The sequence below is a fragment of the Zeugodacus cucurbitae genome, chromosome 6 (assembly GCF_028554725.1).
Source record: "Zeugodacus cucurbitae isolate PBARC_wt_2022May chromosome 6, idZeuCucr1.2, whole genome shotgun sequence".
Taxonomy (NCBI): domain Eukaryota; kingdom Metazoa; phylum Arthropoda; class Insecta; order Diptera; family Tephritidae; genus Zeugodacus; species Zeugodacus cucurbitae.
In genome coordinates, this window is record NC_071671.1 from 37,061,191 (window position 1) to 37,085,984 (window position 24,794).

A 24,794-nucleotide genomic window follows, 5' to 3' on the forward strand; every position below is an offset into this window, starting at 1 on the left:
TTTTTTTGAACTTAAATCTATAATAAAGGCAACATTGATAAGCAAGAGTGTAACCAGATGACAGAATATTATTAAGAATTAAAGTTTTCTTGATACAATTATAATTGAATTTGTATTCAAAGCACGATTGTTTTAACTTTTTCAAAAATTATAAAATACTCATTTTTATTTCCCTTGTAATTTAAAAATACGATTATATAGGGATCGAGGTGTGACTCCATTGAAGAATTTGCGTTATATTTGCTCATAGATGTAAATGTCGTCAAATGCAACCCTAGCGAATTAGTCAACCATCGTACAAACATAAAACTTAACGAAATCCGCCCGTAAAGGTGTTCGTTTCTACATGTTTTTTTGCCGTATTGGATATAAAGGTTTTTGTTTAAATCATAAATTGTGGACAAATAATTCCGAAAAAAATCTGTTTTGTAGTTTGTATTTGTGAATTTGTGAGTGATAGTGTCCTAAGTAGAAATTACGAAAGATTTAGGTAGTTTTCGTGCGACTAACGAACAAATTTTAAAGCGATGACAAAGAGAAACTTGATTGGAATGCAGTAGATGAAAAAAAAAGCAACAGAACAAAGTAGACAGCTACAATTCTGTAATTGTTAGGAAAATCAAAATTTAAACATTGAAATATGTTTAAACAGCTTTCTGAATGTGCATTTTGATATATTATAGCAATATAGTTCATGTTTGAGATAAGAGTTTTGAGAATGTGTGTTGGCATTTGTTCGTAGTATCGCGAGAATAATTAAATAAAAAAGGTGACTAAGATGCAACACTGCTCGGCTAGTAGATATTCGGTTGGAAGAAAGAAGCCGGTCGTAGTCGTTTGAGAGTAGAGTAATTGAGAAGTCGTTTAACGAAAGTGGAACAAAGTGGGAAAGTATGTGTTAAATTAAGGAGTGGAGTTAAAAATTTTAAAAACTCCAAGGAAAGGATAAAAGTGTCGTGGAATTTAAATCTATCGGAATTTTATTTTCTTTAACCTCTCAAGAAAACAAGCAAAATAATTTATTTTACGGGTATTAAAGTGTTTAAACGTACATTAGTATATACGAATGTGCGGTAGATTAAAAAACGAATATAAATGCAATAAAGAATACAAATAATTTGTGAAGTGCAAACCTTGTGTGCAACCAACGGTATTACACAAACATCAGTTTATATGTATGTACCACATTTGCATCATATGCGCAGTCTACAGTCGTGTTTAGAATTTGTGGTTTAAGTACTTTTTAAACGCATTTTAAGTTACCGAAAAACCAAAAATTTCAGCTCAAATGAGATTAAGCGCAACGCATTTTTTCTATTAGATAAGGCCTATATACATTAATATTTGTTTTGTTTCAGGGTAATCTGTTTATAACCTTATAAGTGCTTAACCAATATTGTCAAAAAGTGCCGAAATAACATTTCATAAAAGTAAAATATCAAATAAAATAGTAAAATGGCTGAAGAAGTCGATCGTAACGATCCCGAATTGAAATACCTTTCCGTTGAACGGAACCAGTTCAATGATCCAGCAACGCAAGCTGAATGGACACAGAAACGGCTTGTTTGGGTACCGCATGAGAACCAGGTGTGTATGTGATTAACAAATAATCTTATTGCATTTAGTGTAATATGAATGCGTAAATAATAGTTTTAAATCACTTCAAAATTTTTTTTATTAATATAAATAACTTTGAAACTACGCGATACATCATAAACAGACTTACAAGGTTGTTTTTTACAGCTAAAAATATATTATAATTTTTAAGTTGTCTTATTGTTCCTACCAATATCAAAATTCTAATACGCAAAGCGATGTTACCTGAGATTAATTTTTTATAAAATCTGGCAGAGAGTTCGAAGCCGACGCTATTTGTTGGAAAATATAATCATTGCATATCCCAGAATTTGGGGGAGAATTTCGACCAAGCTATAGAAGATATATAATAACTATATATATATATATATATGTGTGTATGTGCATATATTTATGGATATTTTACAGAAAGAATAATAGTTTGTATCCCTACCGGAAATTTGGCATAGCTTGTAACAACGACAAAAACGAAAATATAATACGATTATGTATTCTAATTTAACTATGTACTTGTATTGAAACGAACAGTTTTATAAATATTTTTTTACTGAAATTAAATGTTTTGTATTATTATTAACAACATTTTTAACGGAAATGGCAACATAGCAATAACATTTGAAATAAAAATACATTATTAAAGTGAAAACCTATTTAAAATTCAAAACAAAGCTAGATTTGAAGAACGGTTAACGATGTTATGAATACATTCTCTGTTATTTATTGTAGTAGTGCGACAGAAAAAACACTGGCGTTAAAGGCGTTGGCTATGTTGAAATTGTTGCGGTTGTATACCTTATTTTTTTTAGTCCGTTTTACACGCAAATGTGTAAATTGCTTTGGCCGATTGTCTTTTGTCGGATGAAAATACATTGTGAATAACCGATTGACATAAAATATAAATTATGTGTGGTAAGTCCGCGCGTTCTTACAAGCATTCTTTATATATGTATGAAAGTAGTTTAATATGTAACATAGGTTCGTATATACATACATATTTACATGTTTATGTATGGGTAAATGGGATTTTTATTTTTGATTCAGTATTTCAGAAGGTTATACAAATGTGCGAATATACATACATATACACTTGCCACTTTGGAAGGTTCAATGACTTGACTAACCCTGTATTAGAAAATAGAGATTCGTTCGTCTAGATCACGAAGTGGACTACACTTAAGAAAATTGTAATAATACATATCAATAATTGATGTATTGTTATATGTATAATAAAAAGTTGTCTTCAAATACTATGTTATATATAAACAATTACTTTACCATTAATCAATTTAGATACATTTCGTGGGTGTGTGGTGAATAAAAACTGGTTTTCTAAATGTTTTGCAAATATTGTTGACTACAAATTATAACATTACTCTACCGCACACTGCATATACTAACGAGAAAGATAGGCAAAGAGATAAACTGTAACAATTCTATTATACCAGCGACTCTAAACTGTGACACAAGAAATAAGTATCTTCATTTCTTTTAACGCAAAAGTAATTTATTTCAGCGTAATCACAATGTTATATTTAAAGTTAGCATTTTCAAGACCATAAAAGGTTTTATAAAGTTTAAGGGGGTTTAAAGTTTATTTTTTTCTGAACCATCAATATCTCAAGAATATTGTGTGAAAGTTTTAGGTCATTCGGAGAAAAACTAACGAAGTTATAGCAGGTTGAATAACGGTACCTCCAGCTACCTAAGCTGAGTGTACAAAACTTTGAATCGATTTTCCCAAATATGTCATTTTTAAAGTCGGTGACCAGCCTACAGAAAAAACTACTGCATCGATCGTTTTGAAATTTTGAAAAAATATTCTACATATATATAGCTCTCGAATGACGTTCAGTTTTTCAAAATTTTTAATTACTAACAATTTTACAATAACAAATAGGTCGATTTTTTCGTCTAAAATCGTCATTTTGGCTTGAATATGGTACCAAAAATCGAAAAATTAAAAAAACTCGACGTCAACACTCGACGGATGATCCAGTGAAAAAAAAAATTATGAAAAATGGTCTTTTTTCGACGAAACAAACCTTACCCCCTCCTTAATTGTTACAAAGTTATATAGATTACCGAATAAATTTAATTTATCATTGTAATTATTTTTAAACTCAGATAAAGTTTTACTAATCGAATAAGCAAAAGTATAACGATCTTGGAAATATTGATGAAATACAATATTTCATGGAATAGAGCATCTCATATTTATATCGAAATATATTATATCTGAGACAGGTAAGGGAAGTTAAGTTCTTAATGCAAAGAAAACTGTCATTCAGATAAAATCTTATGACATTGCGTAAATAAAATGTAGAACGTCATTTAAACTTCTTTTTTAGTAACAATGCAATTTGAACAATATTCTGAAAAAACAATAAACGTATTTTAAATTGTGGTTTATTTCACTATGACTACAGAATCTTATAAAATTGAATATGTCATTTGATTATGTATGTTTATTTTTTACAGGGTTTCGTAGCTGCGAGCATTAAACGGGAACATGGCGACGAAGTTGAAGTGGAACTTGCTGAAACTGGCAAACGTATGATGGTTTTGCGTGATGATATACAGAAGATGAATCCGCCGAAATTCGACAAAGTCGAAGATATGGCGGAACTGACATGTCTCAATGAAGCTTCTGTTTTGCACAACATCAAGGACAGATATTATTCTGGTTTAATTTATGTAAGTATTATAGTGTATTATTTTTCTTAGGAAATCATTACGTGAAGAAACGGGGTTCCCTTAACAGATTTTCTTATAATAAATCTTTAAAAGTCGATATACAACTACATGAAATTATCAACAAGAAAATTCATAAATATATCTTAAGTATACAATAATACGTCAATAAGTCAATCAATCAAAAAAACTTAGTAATGGCGACTTAGGTTGTTCGATGACTGGACGATTGAAAATTCATCAGCTTTTCCTCTAAAAATGTTCTTTTCAGTGCATACATAGCGAATAATAAATATCATTTATTTACATATAATAAATATTTCACAAAATGGCCCAAAACCAATATTTATAAAAAGTCACATAAATGTACAAATCCTTTATGATAAATACAAGAAATAGATTTTTTTTTGAGATTCAAACACAATTATCATATGGTGTTTGTATATAGTAGGAGAATTTCACCACAATCTAGATTCTAGAACGACAATATTCAACATATGAAATCGTAGGAATTCGATGTGCATGTTGGGATGACAGATGATGATTATCGACTGTTCGTAGGTCAGCATTTACTCTTTGAGGTACTACGGTGGCGTAGTAGACGTACATACCTGATTTTAATATTTTGATAGTTTAAATATAAAAAATAAGAAAATGGTAGACGTTAAAGTTGATAAAAAATATATACTTTTTATAGTTTTTAAATTTTATAAATTTATTTTCGAAATATGTATGTAACGAATTAAGAAATATGTATGCACTCTGTCAAGGTTTAATAGCTCATCATAAGTGGGAAGTAAGGCGCCTAACTGCATGCAAGTATAATTAGTTCTAATATTTACATACATAATTTAATTTCGAATTTGTATGTTTATAAGTACATATGTATTATATATATGTAATAGTTGCAATAATTATTAAGGCGTTAAACTGTTATGTTTATAACAAACGACTAGTGAATGTCTCGTTGGACTATTTAAAAAATGTGTAGTTGGTATGATTCAACATCGTGTTTGCCTGTTATTAATTGCTTACATCTATTTTGGTTTAAAAAATCGAAAAATAAGTTTTGTTCAATAAAAAAATGTCGATAAGTGAGGGGAAAAAGTACGCTAACTACTGCAATTTAACGCATTTAATTTGGGGTACTATTTTGAAATGGCATTGCAATTATTTTGGCTTATTTTTCAGTTCACTGTGTGATATGTATACATATTTTTATAACACAAATTGTTTTGCTACACGGCTGAAAACATTGCATTGTGGCTTTGCTGTGTTTCATACCAAAAGTGGTGAATTAGCAAATGAAATCAGATCGAGGTGCCGTGTTTAGTTGTCAAGTAAGCGAGTTGCTGATTTGTTGAGTCGTTAAATTCGTCGCTATCTCTGGCTATAATTGCTGAGCTTTGGCCGACCACCTTTCGCCTTCAATGTGTTTTCTTAATTCTCAGTGCATTTTAAGTCAATGCACGTACACTATCCCATCCATTCAATATAAAATTGCTGTCGCGTCACATTTCATTGAAAATGCGAGAAATGTGCATAACTAGTCGTAAATACGTACATACCACCATATATTATATACATTCAATTAAACATTGTCGACTTTTAATATGTAATGTTTTAAATTTGGATTAATTCGAGTCGTTTTGAAACTTTTCAGTTATAATATACTCATGTTATTATTCCAAAAATCAGAAATACATTGCATTCAACTTAAATATTGAATAAAGTGGAACTTCTTTAACTCGAATCACCATAATCCGCAAAAAAAACTTCGAGTTAGAGAGACTTCGAGTTATAGAATTTTCATTAAAACTTAAAATTTTTCAAAAAGCTCAGTTTAATTTGTTTAGTTCGCATAAAGTTTTATGTACATACGTAAAAACATGTATTCTGTAATTTAGTTTGTTGCAGTTTGCTATTATCTGGCTTTTCACATCTGTGTCCCATGCTTTTGTTACATAATTTATGCAATCCATAAGTGTAATAACATATTTTTTGTTCGCCTCCATACGATTAAGAGGGAATCTTTTAAAATTCTATCTCGATAGTAAAATTTTAAATTTTGTGTAATGTCCTGGTCGAAAAGACCGATTAATGGAAGGAGATTTTTATGAAATTTGACTTCTATTGCCAATTCAAGTGTTCGAGTTATTGAGATCTTCGAGTTATGGAAGTTCCACTGTATATCATTTAGGTATTTGTGTATTGCGTAATATATGTATATTTCTAGTAGAAGCAATTAATGTAGGCCAATATTGAGGTAAACTACAAAATTGCACACAGACGCTGAACTAACTGCTCATACATAGATCATATGTATTCCCATATACGGCGCTTAACTAAAAAGGAAATATATTTAGTTAGAGAATGTGCATTCATTATGTTTGTTTCTGTTCGCATACAATAATTATGTGTGTAAGTATTATGTTGTGATACTTTTTAAAATTTTAGCAAAATTTCCACATTTAGAAAAGCGTATTAATCGTTATTGTAGAAGTGATTAGGCTACATAATTCGTTTGTTTGGAATGAAAATATTAACATGAGAAAAATGTGGTAAATGAAACGAGTAGTTTAATTTTCAGTCAATTAGGTAAATGAATTCGAAAAAAGAAAGAGAGTATCACTTTTTGCCTTTAGGAACATATGTTTAATATATTCAAAAGCCAAACCAACAATACCAAAAGATGCATAAATACATATATACAAATGGATAATATAGCTATGCTATGATTATTATACAAAAGTTTTAAAGAAATTAGTTTTGTTTGTGCAAAGGATTTTCCAAAAATAATTAAAGTCGTAAACTTAATTCACTGCAAGGATGATAAAATTTCGCTCCATTTCTTTTGTAGGTTCGCGTTTGACAAAAACAATGTATAAAATATAAAACAAAACAAACAAAAGATAAAAATATCATGCCAAAAAGTTTTGTAGATTTAATTATTCTTTATATTAGATTTTTGATTTCACTTCAACATATCATTACTATTATGAATATAAGCATATAGAGTGTTGTGCCGAAGTGAGTAGTAAATAAAAGTACTAAACGAAATTGAAAACATTTTTTAGTTTTTTTTATTTTAATTTTAATTTTTAAAGGATCAAATTTTTAACACTTGTTTCATAGTTTTTGGCAACGTAGACGAATATCTATTTATTAATTCCCAAAAATTTGTATTTGGAAAACCATGCGGAGTTTGCTTGACTTATTGCCGCAACATTCATTAGGGTTGAACTAAATTTTCGATGTGATTGAGACTGATACCGATAAAAAGAAATTTCGTTTATTATTTTTATTTTTATGAAGTAATAAGTACTTTAAATATAAATAAGATATCACTTCACCCCACAATAAATGAAATCAACCACATTGCATAGTTTTCGTTGTCTCTTCTTAATTATTTCATCTTGCCATTGCAGACGCAATCTTGTCTCTATCATTAATAATTTAGTATTTGGAAAAAATGTACATTACAGTATACCTACATAATTCGTAAAATGAAAAGTTCTTTAAATCCAAATAACTAATAACAAAGTCTTACTGTTGCTGCCAGACTCCATGTAGTTCAAAAAGAGTTTTGCTTTGGCGCCTAATCAGTTCTGCTATCGGTATCCTACAGAACTATATTTTAAAATATTTCTACAACATCTTATGAAAGAATTCTTTGCCAGTTTTCCCAAGAAAACGCCAATAAATATACAGCATTGAAAATATGAATATGTTTTAAAGATTCTGAGATATTATCACAGCTTATCACCACACTCTTTAAGAAGACTTTAGTCATCTAACCATCACTGGCAATAAAATCACCTCGTAGAACTTAGAATGAAACATATTCGCCATCATCTTTACGGCACCACTAATTGTGATTTCGATGTTGAGTCATAAAACAATCATGAGAACCTGTTCCATACTAAGCAAATCAATTTGTTTAAGGGACTTATGTATTTTTACATTTCATGACTTTGGAACTCATCACTTCGCGGATATGGCCTTTACTGAAAGCAACTTGGTGGAATCGTCCAAAATCTTTAGTTTATTTTACAATGATAAACGCTTTATATTTGATATTGCAATTTCTAAATCAAACGAAGTAGAACCAACCGTATTTCGAATTGACTAAATTAGAATCCAAAGTTCAGGATAAAAATATAGCAGCGTTCGCAATATCCAATAATAAAAATTCTTTGCGTTCGTGGTGGTTTTGGACAATGTTATGGAATTGTGAGGTGTTAAGTTAAGATACAGTTACGTTGATCTGATTGTCTTGGAAATGGTTTGAAATTCGTTATTGATTCGATTATTGTTTAACAGAGTAAGCTTTTAACATCTTCCAAATTGCGTTGTTTCAAAATTTAGATGTTAATACTTTGGAGCTCATTTCTTCATAGGAGAATTAACAGAATTGCTAAAAAATAACACATATTATTGCAGTGCATAATAAAAGGCATTAAATATTAAATTCTGAACAAATAAAATTTACTTAGCTCATATGAATGTATTTATGTATGAAAATATTTGTACATATATATGTGTGCATCTTTGTTGGTGAAAGTTAAAAAAACAAAAACACATAATAATCTGTTCAAAACTTACCTTATATATAAAATTGTGATAAGGCAAGTTAAATAAGAAGAAGTAACCTTTCATATTGATATATGAATATATTATATATATATATTAATATGTTTTTTTATGAACTTAAATCGTATTGTTTATAAGACGTTCATCATTATTTTTCATCCTTTTGTACTGGGGCTTGATAATTAATTTCCATTGCATTTTCTTATCAATGCATATTTTTAATTCATTTCCTTTATTCCTATCTTGAATGTAATTCATTTTTATCATATTTTTTCTTTTGCAGACTTACTCTGGCCTTTTCTGTGTTGTTGTAAACCCTTACAAAAAATTGCCAATCTATACCGAGAAGATAATGGAACGGTATAAGGGTATAAAAAGGCATGAGGTGCCTCCCCATGTTTTCGCAATAACCGACACCGCCTATAGATCTATGTTACAAGGTAAATCTATTCGTAAAATCTGATAATATAAAGTCAAATAAATAAAATTAGAGAACAAAATTGGTGAGGATACCTTGACAATTCAAATTGGCAATAATATTATATTTTGAACTTTCATTCTTTTCTTACTATGCATCATTTTTCACATACTACTTACACCAATAATCAATTAAAAGTTTCTTAAATTATGTAAAATACAGACCATAAAATACATATTCCCTACAAGTTTACCAGCCGATAGCCATACTTATCAATATGACTTTAGTAACTCTGACATCATCATACCAACCATATACGAGTACATACATATGAATTTATTAACTTCAATGCAAAGCTTTACATTTTTTTATAACTGAATATAAATTCTACCGGTCGCCATGAAAATTATGTATTATATAAACTGTTAGTTCCAAAGCATATATATAATATATATATTGTTGTTGGGGATAGGTAAACACAATGTTGTCATACTATTTTAAAAGAATTACTGTTTCAGCGATATGATATCTTCTGCTTGGGGTTTTCGCTTTAGATAAAGACCTAAGGAAGCAGTGAGTGGCTCCATTTGCTTTGTATTAGTATTTGTATTTTCGTAGAATTGTTTTCTTTTTGCTGTGCCGAATGTTCGGCCACGAAAAAAAAACAATACAAGAGTGACTCCTATATAAGTACGTGGATATGATGTGCAGACGTACCGACATACCATACACATACAGTGTATTTACATATGTATGAATGTAAGTGCCACATATATGTTATGTACATAAGTAACGCGTATTTTGATAAGTATACTTAGTGTTTTACATAAAAGGCATTCGATGGTCATATTGAACAGTTTTAAGCGTAACTTTATGAATCACACGGTGACAAATCGGTTGGAGCCAACAAGCCGGTTGGCTGGCTATCTTTATTTGCAATTGGGTCTTTATATTCAGATGTTTTTCGTATGTAAATTCAAACGCAACTGCTGAAACTGGTTTTTGGTTAAACATTCGAAACCTTTGATAGCAAACTGGCACGAGTAAAAGAAAGAAATCGATTTCTTTCTGTTACATCAATTCCTCAAGTGATTCATACCGCTGAACGGTAAATAGTACATACATATGATAAAGTTTGAGGGTAAATCTAAACGTCTTAAAATGCTAATTATAATATGAAACGTCTTTTCTTAACTTGACTGTTACAAAAGTAAAATATTCTATATCAATTAGGTTCTAACATATGTTGGCCGATATTTGAAGTGTTTATTCGCTACTTCATTAAGTACAGGTACCACTGATTATATTTGAAGAACTCAAAATTCTCTTTAGTACTTTAAAACAAATATTTCCTTAAATATAAGGGCTGTTCTAACTATCAGTTATTTGGTTTTTATTATCTACCTCGGATCATTTTGTCTTTAATTTGTATTAAATAACCTTTTTTATAACATTTCAGATCGCGAAGACCAATCGATTTTATGTACTGGAGAATCTGGTGCTGGTAAAACCGAAAATACGAAAAAAGTGATACAGTATTTGGCGTATGTAGCGGCTTCAAAACCAAAAGGAGCGGGAGCTGTAAGTTTATAAATTTGAATTGAGTTCTGAGTAATACATTTCACATAAATACATCGTATGTTCTTTAAGGCAGTATTTTTTTGCGAAACCGTTCATAATTGATTAAAATAAATACAAATTTCGTCATAAACTTCCACATAAATATAGTAATTATTTATTTGAACTTAAACTTATGTATATGTATATATATAAAATGCCATATGTACTATATACGGTAATGAGTAATGAAATTGTATTCATTATTATTATTATCAGAGAAAAAGAGTAAAACAAACATTAACTCATTCTCCTAAAAACTTATCTGAAATGAAATGATTAAAAACCTTTGGTTAGCGATTCAGAGCGAAAATATTTATGTGGTGACTCATCACTTCGGTGAATAAACAAAGAAACAGAAAATGTCCGTAAAAGTAAAAAAGACGAATGTCAGTTGAAGGCAAAGCACGAATCGAAAAGTTAGAAAATAAATATAATAAAAAATCGAATGTACAATTGAAGTATGAGGCAGTGTGTGCCGGGCTATATGGCGCAATGTTAATAAAGAAATGGGGCACAGACTGCGATCGTGCTGTTTGAATGAAATATCTAGCTCTCAAACGTATTGCAACCTCGACATCAGTAGTAGCAGCGGCTTTTAGCTCCATTTAAGGTGAAATGTGTCATCTAATACGCAATGCTAAAGTCCTAAGTTCGTACAAATAGTGAACGTTATATTGACTCATGTACAAACATACACAAAAATCGAAGTATGTATTTGTGATAAGCGAAAACTCATCCATCCTGGGACTGTGTTCCATATTAATTTAACTTATAAGAATGTTGGGGAATTAATAATGTTGTTAACGCTGTACGCATATGTATGTTTATAATAGAATATAATTTATACATACATATATGAGTATTGTGGTGTTGGAGCAAGTACATACATACATATAACGTAACGAGTCACAATTCAACAAGTTTCGGCATTTTTTCCGTTGATGGTTTGTTAATTTAAATGTGTGGACACTATTTCAAACTATATGCCATTTATAAATTGCTACATCAATTGGATCGATTCAAATGGGATGTATGAAGATGTTTCTTGTGTTTTGATGAAATGTTAAATTGAAGGCAACGTCTCAAAAATCGCGCCACTTTAAAGTAAAAGCTTTGCGCATGCTCATTTGTTTAAATATACATATCGATCATTTACTTGAATAGTGTCACAACTCAAAAAAATCTATTTTTCAGGAGAGCGATTTAAAGTTTTCAATTGTCTCTTATTTAGCAAATATAGAAAAATGCCATCAGTTTATTGACAAAACTAGTAGCGTGTAATATATTATATAGAATATTGAGCATAAATGGACCAAATAGAGTGTACTAATGCTTTTCTTGGGCATAAACGTGACCCATTTTGAATTATGTCATTATTTGTGAAAAATATAAATAAATTTCGGCGTCATATGTGTTGCTCTTGCTGAAAAAAACCAATATGAAATATTTAATTAATTTTTCACCAATAACGTTGTAATACAACATGTGTCGTTCTTTCTGAAAAGAAAACCAAATTCACCTTTTCACAATATGTGTTGTAACACGAAATATATCGTTATTTCGTAAAAAAAATATAACTAATTCTGGCACAACTGAGAAGTGTCGTTATTGTGGTTAAAAAATAATCCAACATTTCTGCATACTTAACTCAAAAACTTAACTTAAAATCGCGTTTTTTGAGTTGTGACACTATTCACGTAAATGAGCGATATGTACATATGTACGTGTGATCTCAGTTCAAGAGTACTTATGTGCATATGTTCGCACATGACATTGTTACTATTTTTATTTTTTGGCTGTATGAAAAAGAAATATGTACACCCGAAAAAGTATTAATCACTTACATTCAATGTATTTAAACATAATTACACAGTGCATGTAAATATATACATACTATATACATATACATTTACATATGTATACAGTTTGAAATATATGTTTGGTTAAATCTACACTTAATTTTATACAAATATGGAATTTAGCATGTATTTTTAACAGAGAAGTTTCCTTTTAGGGCATTTAAAATATCATTAAGAAATTCTTAAAAGATTTTGAAGTAATAAATAGAAGTATTCCATAAATGCTTACGTATGCATAAGTCTGATGTTGTTAGTATGTACAGATATATTTATATACATATGTACATATGGTACATTCGTAATAAAGTCAAATGCGTTTGGATACAATTAAATGATCATACATGTACATGTATAAGTGTATATCTATCTGTCTATGGAGCACCATATAAGGATCAAATTATTTTGACTTTGTAAATATACTTTATTGGCTGCTGCCGTTGTCAACGAACGTGCACAACTACATCTGTATATACATACAATTGTATGTGTACTTACATGTTTGTATAAGAAGTATTTTATGTTATGTTCTCTATTTATTGAGCACATCAAGTACACGTAAAGCATAACACTAATGCTCGTATGACATAATTTGTTTGTGTATTTATTATATGCCAGCCATGACCGAGTGCGTTGAGTGTATGACTACCAATCTATGTGTTGTCGGGTCAAATCCTACAAATATGCTCGTTTCCTTATTGTGAGGAATTTTGAGATTCATTTCAACAAGTGTTACAGGTGTAATCTTATATACATACATACATATGTGCAAATAAAATACATAAAATGCGTTTGATACAAAAATATTGCCTTGAAGTACCATTAATTTTGTAGTGATTTTAAATAATTAATTTAATATATAAAAAATATAACCAGTGTTTTATGTGTTTAATATTTGAATATTACTATTTATTAGAAGCATACATAAGTGATCAAAAAACTATTAAATTAAATTTTATATTTAATTTGTGATATTTTTTAATTTTTATTTCATGTTTTCTCTTCAATTGCTCTACTTACTACCCACTACCACTACTATGTTGTACAAATTCATTGGTTGATGTGTACTATTTGAACACTTTACACGACGATTTTATTTAAATGAACATTCAAAATAATGTAAATATTAAATATGCAACAAAATGAAAAAAAAAATACTTGAAAAAAAATATTTACACCTACACACTGCAATGTACTATTAACGTCTGTCCACCTTTTTTGCTACAACCTTCATTACCGTCACCAACAAATAACAATAAAAACAATACCAAAACCACTAACACCACGATATGTCCAATCAACCGACCGACCACCAACAATCAACCCAAACAAATAAATACCTCAACAATTTCTGCCAAAAAGGGACCTCATCCGGCTTTAATTATTGTAAGTATCTGAAACAAACCCACTTTTCTATATCACTATGAACTATAGTTATTTTGATACCTATATGTATTTAAAATTCTTATTTTATCGATTTATTTGTTTATTATTTATGCTATTAACAAATCCCCGACTTTTTAGTTTGAAAGATATGACATTAAATGTGCTATAAATTGTGAATAACTGTATATATACATATGTACATATGTATGTATGTTAGGTATTGATGAACTAAAAACGTTTCCTTTTGTTACATCTATATTTGTTTTGTTTATTTGTTTCTTTTTAAACTTGCCCTCTGACCTCTGACCCGGTGGTTTACTGTATTGCATATTTTAATATTTAATTCCATGCATATTTCGCACGAAACTTGCCATTAAATTAAATAAATATTTTTTTAATTCAAGCCATTTCGGCAATACAACTTATTAAAGACAGATTCTTTTAATTGATCATATAAAGTTGAATTTAGCATATATTTGCGTTTCATAGTATTTAGTTATTTACTATGTTATGTATCACAGTAAAAATACGGGAGGCTGCAGAGGTTAAAAAATTAGTCAATTTAAAGTATTTGATTTATCATTAAGTTATTTTGATATTTTTTGGTTGAAAAGCTTTTAAAATATTTCAAATCAATAACAACGACGACTATTGTTATTTTCGCTATATTACTATGTTAATAACACTTTTACCCTCTGACCATCTGAAACCATAATAATTGTAACGGCTTAATGTTTATTGTTCGCCCTGAATGTTGGTCTTGGTGGCTTTGAAAACAACTATTTAAACTTCTGTAATGATTTCGGTGTTCATCAAACTTACTAAATGATTCGTCACGATTTAATCACTTGTACAACTAACATGAATTTTAGTGTAATAATGCGGAAACGTTTGCGGTAAAGTACCTTAGTGCCATAAGATTTGTATATAACATATTTGTTAGATTAAGCTTTTTATGTCTTTTTATCTTAAGGTTGAGAATGCAATTTTGTAAAATGTAGCTGCAGAGCTCAATTTGAATCATTTCGTTGCTAATCTGTTATATTATTTATTCTTATTGGTATAAGTGCACTGTTTTTTTAGACTACTGCACGGTACAAAAGCTTAGATGCATTACATAAATTACAATTTAACTGCCGAAGTCTCTCATTAAAACCAATTCGATATTATTTAGAAATCGACTTTATTGCGATGTCATTGGAATCTGGTTTATTTTGACGAAAAAATGCAGTTGCAGGAATTCTTGCAAAATAATATTGATTATGTAAATATTAACGCAGGAGAAAATTTAATTGAAAAATCCAATCAGCATTATATTTCTTCCATGAATAAGACGGACATGCATACTTTTCGAACAGTGCTCTATTGGAACAGTATATATTCATTAAATCAAAGCCAATTATTCGAATTTTACAGAGTTTGCAAGTTAGTGCGAAGCGAAGTTATAAAATCAAATGTAATGTTCATAGTGTGTCAGATTCTGTTTATGTTAAGAATGAAAGTCAGAAAGATGTTCCTAAAATGAAAGAAAATACTGGATGCCGATGTTTGATGTCGAAGGTATTTTCTTAGTTTAGTTATTATTTCAATACATCAATACTGTTTCAATTAGACCGTTTTGTAGTGTAAATGCAGAGCACATCTATAAGAATAGTATACACACATGTACTTTCTGTAAATATAAAAGTCAGTATATTATTTTGATGTCGTAAAAATCATAGTTACTTCTGATTGAAACTTCTTATGTAAATTCATTATTCAATTGTAGTAAGTAACACTTTGCAAACGTATTAAAATAATACACATATACTGTAGTAAGAATTAGATAAATCTACAATGCATGGTTTGGTCAACATTTTTGATATATCGCAAAAAAAGAAAAAAAAAATTTTGTAGCTTTTCTTTTTTTATATTTCCTATTAAGACTAATGAGTTTATATACTTAGACATATCATATTCAACCATACAAGACGCCAGTGTAATTTTTAATTTCGTTATGTATTCTTTAAGTTTGTAAATATTTTATATATTAACAATCGCCAAGTAATTTAATGAGGTCTGATTATTCCCAATAATAATGTAATGAAATTAATATATTATCTAGGGCGAACTGGAACAACAACTTTTGCAAGCCAATCCCATTTTGGAAGCTTTTGGAAATGCGAAGACTGTGAAAAACGATAACTCATCTCGTTTTGTAAGTATCGTATTTTACTATATGCTTATTTTAAATTTCATTCGTTTGAACTCATGAATGGAAAACTAGAAGTTCTTTGTCGACAATAACCGTTTTTCGGTTGCCACTTAATTCGATGATATATTGATCTTGTGTGTAACATTTGCCCACTAACTAGTTTCAACATTGCTTACGAACATCATTTGTAGGACCGGGTAAACGTGTCAACGTTTTCACTCTAATAAAACTTTTGAAAAATGATGTTCGTGCGAATATTGCCTTCCATTGTCGAATATATTGGCTCGATCACAGGCAAAATAGACTCATTTTTATTTTCTCGAACAAAACGACTAACGACAAATATTTTGTAGAACTGAACTAATTCGACTTTGGAGGGCGGCTGCCTGATTACTCATTGTCTAGTAATGGAGAGTAATTGAGTAATGACCAATCCTCGATATTGTAAAATTTAGAAACATAAAATCAATATAAGGGAATTATTGACTGATTTTTATTTTATTTGTTTTTTAATTACAACCAACGAAGATGTAATTTTAATAATTTTTTGTCAACTGTATTTAGGGTAAATTTATACGCATAAACTTCGACGCGTCGGGCTACATTTCGGGTGCGAATATCGAAACATACCTGCTGGAGAAATCTCGTGCCATTCGCCAAGCGAAGGATGAACGGACTTTCCACATATTTTACCAATTACTTGCCGGTGCATCGCCGGAACAACGAGAAAAGTTCATACTCGACGATGTCAAATCATATCCATTCCTTTCAAATGGCAGTCTACCAGTGCCCGGCGTGGATGATTTTGCCGAATTTCAGGCAACAGTTAAGTCTATGAACATCATGGGGATGACCAGCGACGACTTCAATTCTATTTTCCGTATTGTGAGCGCTGTACTATTGTTTGGTTGCATGAAATTCCGACAGGAGCGTAATAATGATCAAGCAACGCTTCCGGACAATACGGTGGCTCAGAAGATTGCGCATTTACTTGGTTTGAGTGTAACCGATATGACAAGAGCCTTCCTAACACCTCGTATCAAGGTGGGACGTGATTTCGTTACAAAAGCCCAAACAAAAGAGCAAGTGGAATTCGCTGTGGAAGCCATTGCCAAGGCCTGCTACGAACGTATGTTCAAGTGGTTAGTAAACCGTATTAACCGATCGTTGGATCGTACCAAACGTCAAGGTGCATCCTTTATCGGTATACTTGATATGGCTGGTTTTGAGATATTCGAATTGAATTCATTCGAGCAGCTTTGCATTAATTACACCAATGAAAAATTGCAACAACTCTTCAATCACACGATGTTCATTTTGGAGCAGGAGGAATATCAACGGGAGGGTATTGAATGGAAATTCATTGACTTCGGTCTTGATCTGCAACCAACGATTGACTTAATTGATAAGCCCGGCGGCATAATGGCTTTACTAGACGAAGAATGTTGGTTCCCAAAGGCTACAGACAAAACGTTTGTAGACAAACTGGTATCGGCACATTCCATGCACCCGAAATTCATGAAAACAGATTTTCGCGGTGTTGCTGACTTCGCTATTGTTCACTATGCTGGTAAGGTTGATTACTCGGCAGCCAAGTGGTTGATGAAGAATATGGATCCGTTGAATGAAAATATTGTTTCGCTGCTGCAAGCATCTCAGGATCCTTTCGTTGTGAATATTTGGAAGGATGCTGAAATTGTGGGTATGGCTCAACAAGCATTAACCGACACTCAATTTGGTGCTCGCACACGTAAGGGAATGTTCCGAACAGTATCACATTTGTACAAAGAACAACTTGCCAAACTTATGGATACCTTACGCAATACAAATCCGAACTTTGTACGTTGCATTATTCCAAACCATGAAAAGCGTGCTGGTAAGATAGACGCGCCTTTGGTTTTAGACCAGTTGCGCTGCAATGGTGTACTAGAAGGTATTCGTATTTGTAGACAGGGCTTCCCCAATCGCATTCCCTTCCAAGAGTTCCGTCAACGCTACGAACTACTTACGCCGAACGTTATACCCAAAGGTTTTATGGACGGCAAAAAAGCGTGCGAGAAAATGATTCAGGCTTTAGAATTGGATACGAACCTTTTTCGAGTTGGTCAATCAAAAATCTTTTTCCGAGCAGGCGTTTTGGCTCATCTGGAAGAAGAGCGTGATTACAAGATCACCGATTTAATTGTGAACTTCCAAGCGTTTTGTCGTGGCTATCTAGCACGCCGCAATTACCAAAAACGTCTACAGCAGTTGAACGCCATTCGTATAATACAACGTAATTGCGCGGCGTATCTAAAATTGCGTAACTGGCAGTGGTGGCGTCTCTACACAAAAGTAAAGCCCTTGCTAGAGGTAACCAAACAAGAGGAGAAACTGGTACAAAAAGAAGACGAGCTTAAACAGGTGCGTGAAAAACTGGATGTTCTGGCGAAAAACACGCAGGAGTATGAACGTAAATATCAACAAGCGGTTGAGGAAAAGACCACGTTAGCTGAACAATTGCAAGCTGAAATTGAGCTCTGTGCTGAAGCAGAAGAGTCACGTTCCCGTTTAATGGCCCGCAAGCAAGAGTTAGAGGATATGATGCAAGAGTTGGAAGCGCGAATTGAAGAGGAAGAAGAAAGATCACTTGCACTCGGAGCAGAAAAGAAGAAGTTAGAGTTGAATATACAAGATCTCGAAGAACAGTTGGAAGAAGAAGAGGCTGCTCGACAGAAATTGCAGCTGGAAAAGGTACAGTTAGATGCCAAAATCAAGAAGTATGAAGAAGATCTGGCTGTTACGGATGATCAGAATCAGAAATTGATAAAAGAGAAGAAAATACTAGAAGAACGTGCAAATGATCTTTCTCAGACATTGGCGGAAGAGGAGGAGAAAGCAAAGCACTTAAGTAAACTAAAGGCTAAGCATGAAGCTACAATAGCTGAATTAGAAGAACGATTACATAAAGATCAGCAACAACGACAAGAATCCGATCGCTCTAAGCGTAAGATTGAGACCGAAGTGGCCGACTTGAAGGAACAATTGAATGAGCGTCGCATTCAAGTGGACGACATGCAAACGCAATTGGCGAAACGTGAAGAGGAATTGACGCAAACCTTGATGCGCATCGATGAGGAATCTGCAGCGAAAGCCACCGCACAAAAGGCACAGCGTGAACTAGAATCGCAATTGGCTGAAATTCAGGAAGACTTGGAGGCAGAAAAGGCTGCCCGAGCGAAAGCAGAAAAAATACGCCGAGATTTGGGCGAAGAACTGGAGGCATTGAAAAACGAACTGCTGGACTCTTTGGATACAACAGCTGGTGAGTAAGCAAAATCTCTTTTATAAATACGGCATAAGGAGCCGTTGAAATTTTGATCAGTGCATTGCGAAAGCGTCTGACAAATATTGGTTTTATAATATTTGAAGTATTTATTTTATATACATTCATATGTATTTTTGAAGATATTTTTTTAATTTTCCAATTGAATTGAATGTCTTGTTTTTCTTTCCCACTTATAGCTCAACAAGAGTTACGTTCAAAGCGAGAACAAGAACTGGCCACCTTGAAGAAATCCTTGGAAGATGAGGCAGTCAATCACGAATCATTTTTATCTGAAATGAGGCACAAACATTCCCAAGAACTTAATGCCATCAATGATCAATTGGAAAACCTGCGTAAAGCAAAGGCAGTGCTCGAAAAATCGAAGGGTACCTTGGAGGCGGAAAATGCCGACTTGGCGACCGAATTGCGAAGCGTGAATAGTTCACGGCAAGAAAATGATCGCCGTCGTAAACAAGCTGAATCGCAAATAGCTGAGCTTCAGGTATGACATTTGAATTTGTAAATTATTATTAAAGTATTTCTGATAAATATTATGTTCTTATGACATCATATATTACACCGTTGTCAAACGCTAACATATAGCACTGTCGCATACTTACCTATGTGTATATGTAAGAAATGTGTGTCGGTGTCATTGGAATACATGCAATATTGTTTTGTTAACCAAACTAGATGCATCCAGTTTCTCCGCTTTGTGGTTTATATATTACCATTGTACCATATTACCCAGCAATATATGTACATTATGTTGTGTTCATAAAAATAGCAGCGCTACAGCTTAAGCTTTAAGTAAATTAATTTATATTTTACAACTAGAGCAGGTCTACACTTTAAAGTATATCCAATAACAAAATACAGATTAACTGCATTAAACTTTATTAAATATAAATGTATAATATATAATACATATAATATTTTATATATAAAATGGTGGTCGAAATAAGGAAAATTTGGAAGCATATATTTGATCTTACCTCAAATTCACAAAATATTCACAAAAATAACTCCCTGAAAGTGAACTCACATATTGAATTTCAGTTCCATTCACTTAATTACAAATAATTATGCTCTACATCCTGATATATTTGTCTGTACAAAATAACTAATAAATATAATATAACGCATAGGTAAAACTAGCTGAAATTGAACGTGCACGATCAGAGCTTCAAGAGAAGTGCACAAAACTGCAACAGGAGGCAGAAAATATAACGAATCAGTTGGAAGAAGCTGAATTGAAAGCATCGGCTGCTATAAAATCTGCTAGTAATATGGAGTCTCTACTGACGGAAGCGCAGCAATTACTTGAAGAAGAGACGCGACAAAAGTTATCGTTAAGCTCAAAACTAAGGCAGTTGGAATCAGAAAAGGAGGCATTGCAGGAGCAACTGGAGGAGGATGAAGAGGCAAAGCGCAATTATGAGCGGAAATTAGCCGAGTTAACCGCACAAATGCAGGATATTAAGAAAAAGGCGGAAGAGGATGCTGATCTGGCCAAAGAATTGGAGGAAGGCAAAAAACGATTGAATAAAGAAATTGAAGCCCTGGAAAGACAGGTTAAAGAATTGATAGCTCAAAATGATCGTTTAGACAAAAGTAAAAAGAAAATACAATCGGAGCTCGAAGACACAACCATTGAATTGGAAGCACAACGTACAAAGGTATAGATAGGTGAATTTCTTAATATTCCAAAATGTATATAATTTGCTTTGTTATTTCCAGGTGCTTGAGTTGGAGAAGAAACAAAAGAATTTCGATAAAATTCTTGCGGAGGAAAAAGCCATTTCTGAGCAAATAGCTCAAGAGCGTGACACTGCGGAGCGGGAGGCTCGAGAGAAAGAAACCAAGGTGCTATCACTAACTCGTGAATTAGACGAAGCTTACGATAAGATCGACGATTTAGAAAACAAAAGAAAAGTGCTTCAGAACGAGCTAGACGATTTAGCAAATTCACAAGGTACTGCGGATAAGAACGTGCACGAGTTAGAAAAAGCCAAACGTGCATTGGAATCGCAGTTGGCTGAATTGAAAGCCCAGAATGAAGAACTTGAAGATGATTTACAATTGACCGAAGATGCCAAGTTGCGCTTGGAAGTGAATATGCAAGCTATGCGATCACAATTCGAGCGAGATTTACAAGCGAAGGAAGAGCAGGCAGAAGAGAAACGCCGTGGTCTTATTAAACAAATACGTGACTTAGAGGCCGAACTAGATGAGGAAAGAAAACAGCGTACTGCAGCAGTAGCAGCGAAGAAAAAGTTAGAAGGCGATATAAAGGAGCTCGAGACAACTATGGAAATGCATAACAAAGTGAAGGAAGACGCTTTGAAACATGCCAAAAAACTTCAGGCCCAAGTTAAGGATGCCTTGCGCGATGCTGAAGAAGCAAAGGCAGCGAAAGAAGAATTGCAAGCTGCAAGTAAAGAAGCAGAACGTAAAGTTAAAGCCTTGGAAGCTGAGCTACTTCAATTAACAGAAGATTTAGCAAGCTCGGAGAGAGCACGTCGTTCTGCTGAAACCGAACGTGATGAACTTGCCGAAGAAATTGCAAATAACGCCAGCAAAGGTTCACTTATGATTGATGAAAAACGTCGGTTAGAGGCCCGAATCGCTACGTTAGAAGAAGAATTGGAAGAAGAACAATCTAATTCGGAATTGCTACTAGATCGTAGTCGTAAAGCGCAGTTATCCATTGAGCAGCTTTCGACCGAGCTGGCCAATGAAAAATCGAATTCTCAAAAGAATGAAAACACTCGTGCATTACTTGAGCGTCAAAACAAAGAACTCAAAGCCAAACTGACTGAGATTGAAACTTCGCAGCGCACTAAAGTGAAGGCTACAATCGCAACGCTGGAAGCAAAAATAACTAACCTCGAAGAACAGTTAGAAAATGAGGGCAAAGAACGTCTTCTGCAGCAGAAGGCCAATCGCAAAATGGATAAAAAGGTTAAAGAGCTGACAATGAATATCGAAGATGAACGTCGTCATGCTGATCAATATAAGGAGCAAATCGATAAAGTACGTCTCTGTAAATCACAATGAATACGCAAATAAACTAATTACACATTTTTCTTAAATTAGCTCAACAGCCGTATGAAACAACTTAAGCGAAATCTTGACGAAACCGAAGAGGAATTGCAGAAGGAAAAAACACAAAAACGCAAATACCAACGTGAGTGTGAGGACATGATTGAAAGCCAAGAAGCAATGAACCGCGAAATTAACTCTTTGAAAACAAAGTTAAGGTAAGTGATAAATAAGGATAAGAGATAGCTGCAAGAACAACTGAATTGAACTCATAAATATATAGTGAAATTATATGAACTCACAGATTTACTTCACTTATTTAAAACATTTTTATTTCTAAGCTGTGATTTTGAGTTATTTCTCATGCTCTTTGATGATTATGCTTAAATTATTGAAAATAAAATAAAACTACCATTTAAATGCCAAACTATAGATCGATGCAAGTGGCAGAAACTGAAAAGGCTAAGGCCTATTCGCCTAAGAAGGATGCTTCACTTATTATGAATTGTGAAGGCTTGTAAAGCGGTGATTAAAAATATTTAAACTGAGGAAAAAGTTTAAAATGTAAGAGCGTCGTAATTTTTTTTGCCTTTCTGAGTTCTCGCACGTATTTTAGATTATTGACCCTACCCACAGACATCACAAGCGAATTTAAAAAAAAAACTGAATGTTCTTCCATATTTCCTTCTTAAAATAGTTTACATTTCGTTTTCAAATAAACTGAACCTGGATGGATTCAAATAATATTACATAAAAATTATAAATTGTTTACAAATGTTATATATAAAATAACAGTAGTTGTTTAAATTCAATCAGAGGTAAAATATAAAAATCTTGATTCATAAATAATAAAATCGAAATTCATATATCCCCTTAAATAAGTCTCAGAATTATTGAAATGATTCTAAATGAACCGTAATATACCTTCATTACCCATTTATGTTATCTACATCACTAAAATTGCAATAACAATGGTGATTTGTTTTTAATATGAGAACTATTTTGGGCACATGAGAGACCACAATCCCATATATTGGGAGAAGAAAAACTTTGGGTTATTTTCATCAAAATTCTAAAATTTTAAAATTCCATAGGAGCTTTGTATTAAAATGTTTGTTTGTGTCCAAATCCTTTGTTTAAATAATCACACGTTTAACTAAAAATATATTTTTTATTATTTTTTTTATGATTACTACATGAATTCATATTGATACATTACCAATATGTTATGTGTAAGTGTTATTGAAATTTCATATAATTTATAGGTATGTTCTGATTGGATAGAAGCATGCGATTTTGGTTTGATAACGCACATTATCCATTACCTTTAGTTATCTTGCATGCTACAGATCCTTCCCTTGAATAAGACCCAATTCATTTGAATCCGTGTTTTGCTTGGAAATTTTTTGATAATATTATTTGTTTTTGACTTAGTAGAGAGAACGTCTCTAAATAATCTCTCTAATATGCTTTAATTTCTTTGCAGACGAGCTGGTGGGGGTATGGGTTTAAGTTCGAGCCGTTTGACTGGCACGCCATCATCGTCAAAACGGGGCGATGATAGTTCCTCGGTGCAAGATGAATCATTGGATGGAGAAGACTCCGGCAATTAACGTATTAATTGGAAGTTAATTTTTTTAATTGAATTAATATACGAAAGAAATTTGTATTTTTGTTATTTCTTACAAAATCAAACACTCAATTTTTTGCCGACTAACGTTAGCAGCAAGTAAAATATAAAACGTATTGCAAAAGAGCACTTCACTCTCACTCACAACACATCAATTCGGAAATATGAATAAACACTTCGAAATGTCAAAATATGAATTGATTAACGATTAGAAGCATTTGTACACTTTTTATACGCAATGTCATTTTATACATTTCCTTTTAAGCGTAGACGTACAATTTGCGAGCATGCATACCACAACTTAACATAACTACATAAACATTTTATACACCTATGAAATTGATGATTAAACTGAGCCTATAAACGAGTATTTGAGTAATTACGGAAAATTGCATTTATACGATTAAGATAAAAATAAAGTAATAAAAATATGGTAACACGGGAATTATAATATTTAT

At 32.1% G+C, this 24,794-nt stretch overlaps 1 protein-coding gene across 7 annotated transcripts; it reads left to right on the plus strand.

Annotated features, from left to right (window-relative positions):
* Positions 1-243: 243 nt before the first annotated feature.
* On the plus strand, positions 244-24,465 carry LOC105219904 (myosin heavy chain, non-muscle). 7 transcript variants are annotated; one of them, XM_029045399.2, is made up of 14 exons: positions 244-374; positions 1,359-1,587; positions 4,075-4,290; positions 9,164-9,320; positions 10,758-10,879; positions 14,137-14,160; positions 15,577-15,720; positions 16,265-16,357; positions 16,919-19,658; positions 19,859-20,163; positions 20,810-21,340; positions 21,402-22,697; positions 22,761-22,924; positions 24,193-24,465. In XM_029045399.2, exons 2-14 carry the CDS (start codon positions 1,456-1,458, stop codon positions 24,317-24,319), a joined length of 6,051 nt encoding a protein of 2,016 aa, XP_028901232.1. In that variant the 5' UTR covers positions 244-374; positions 1,359-1,455; the 3' UTR covers positions 24,320-24,465. The 7 variants fall into 7 exon arrangements, with proteins under 7 accessions (XP_028901232.1, XP_028901231.1, XP_054088736.1 ...); XM_029045398.2 differs by having other exon boundaries at positions 302-449; XM_054232761.1 differs by lacking the exon at positions 244-374 and adding an exon at positions 511-891 and having other exon boundaries at positions 23,140-24,244.
* Positions 24,466-24,794: the final 329 nt, after the last annotated feature.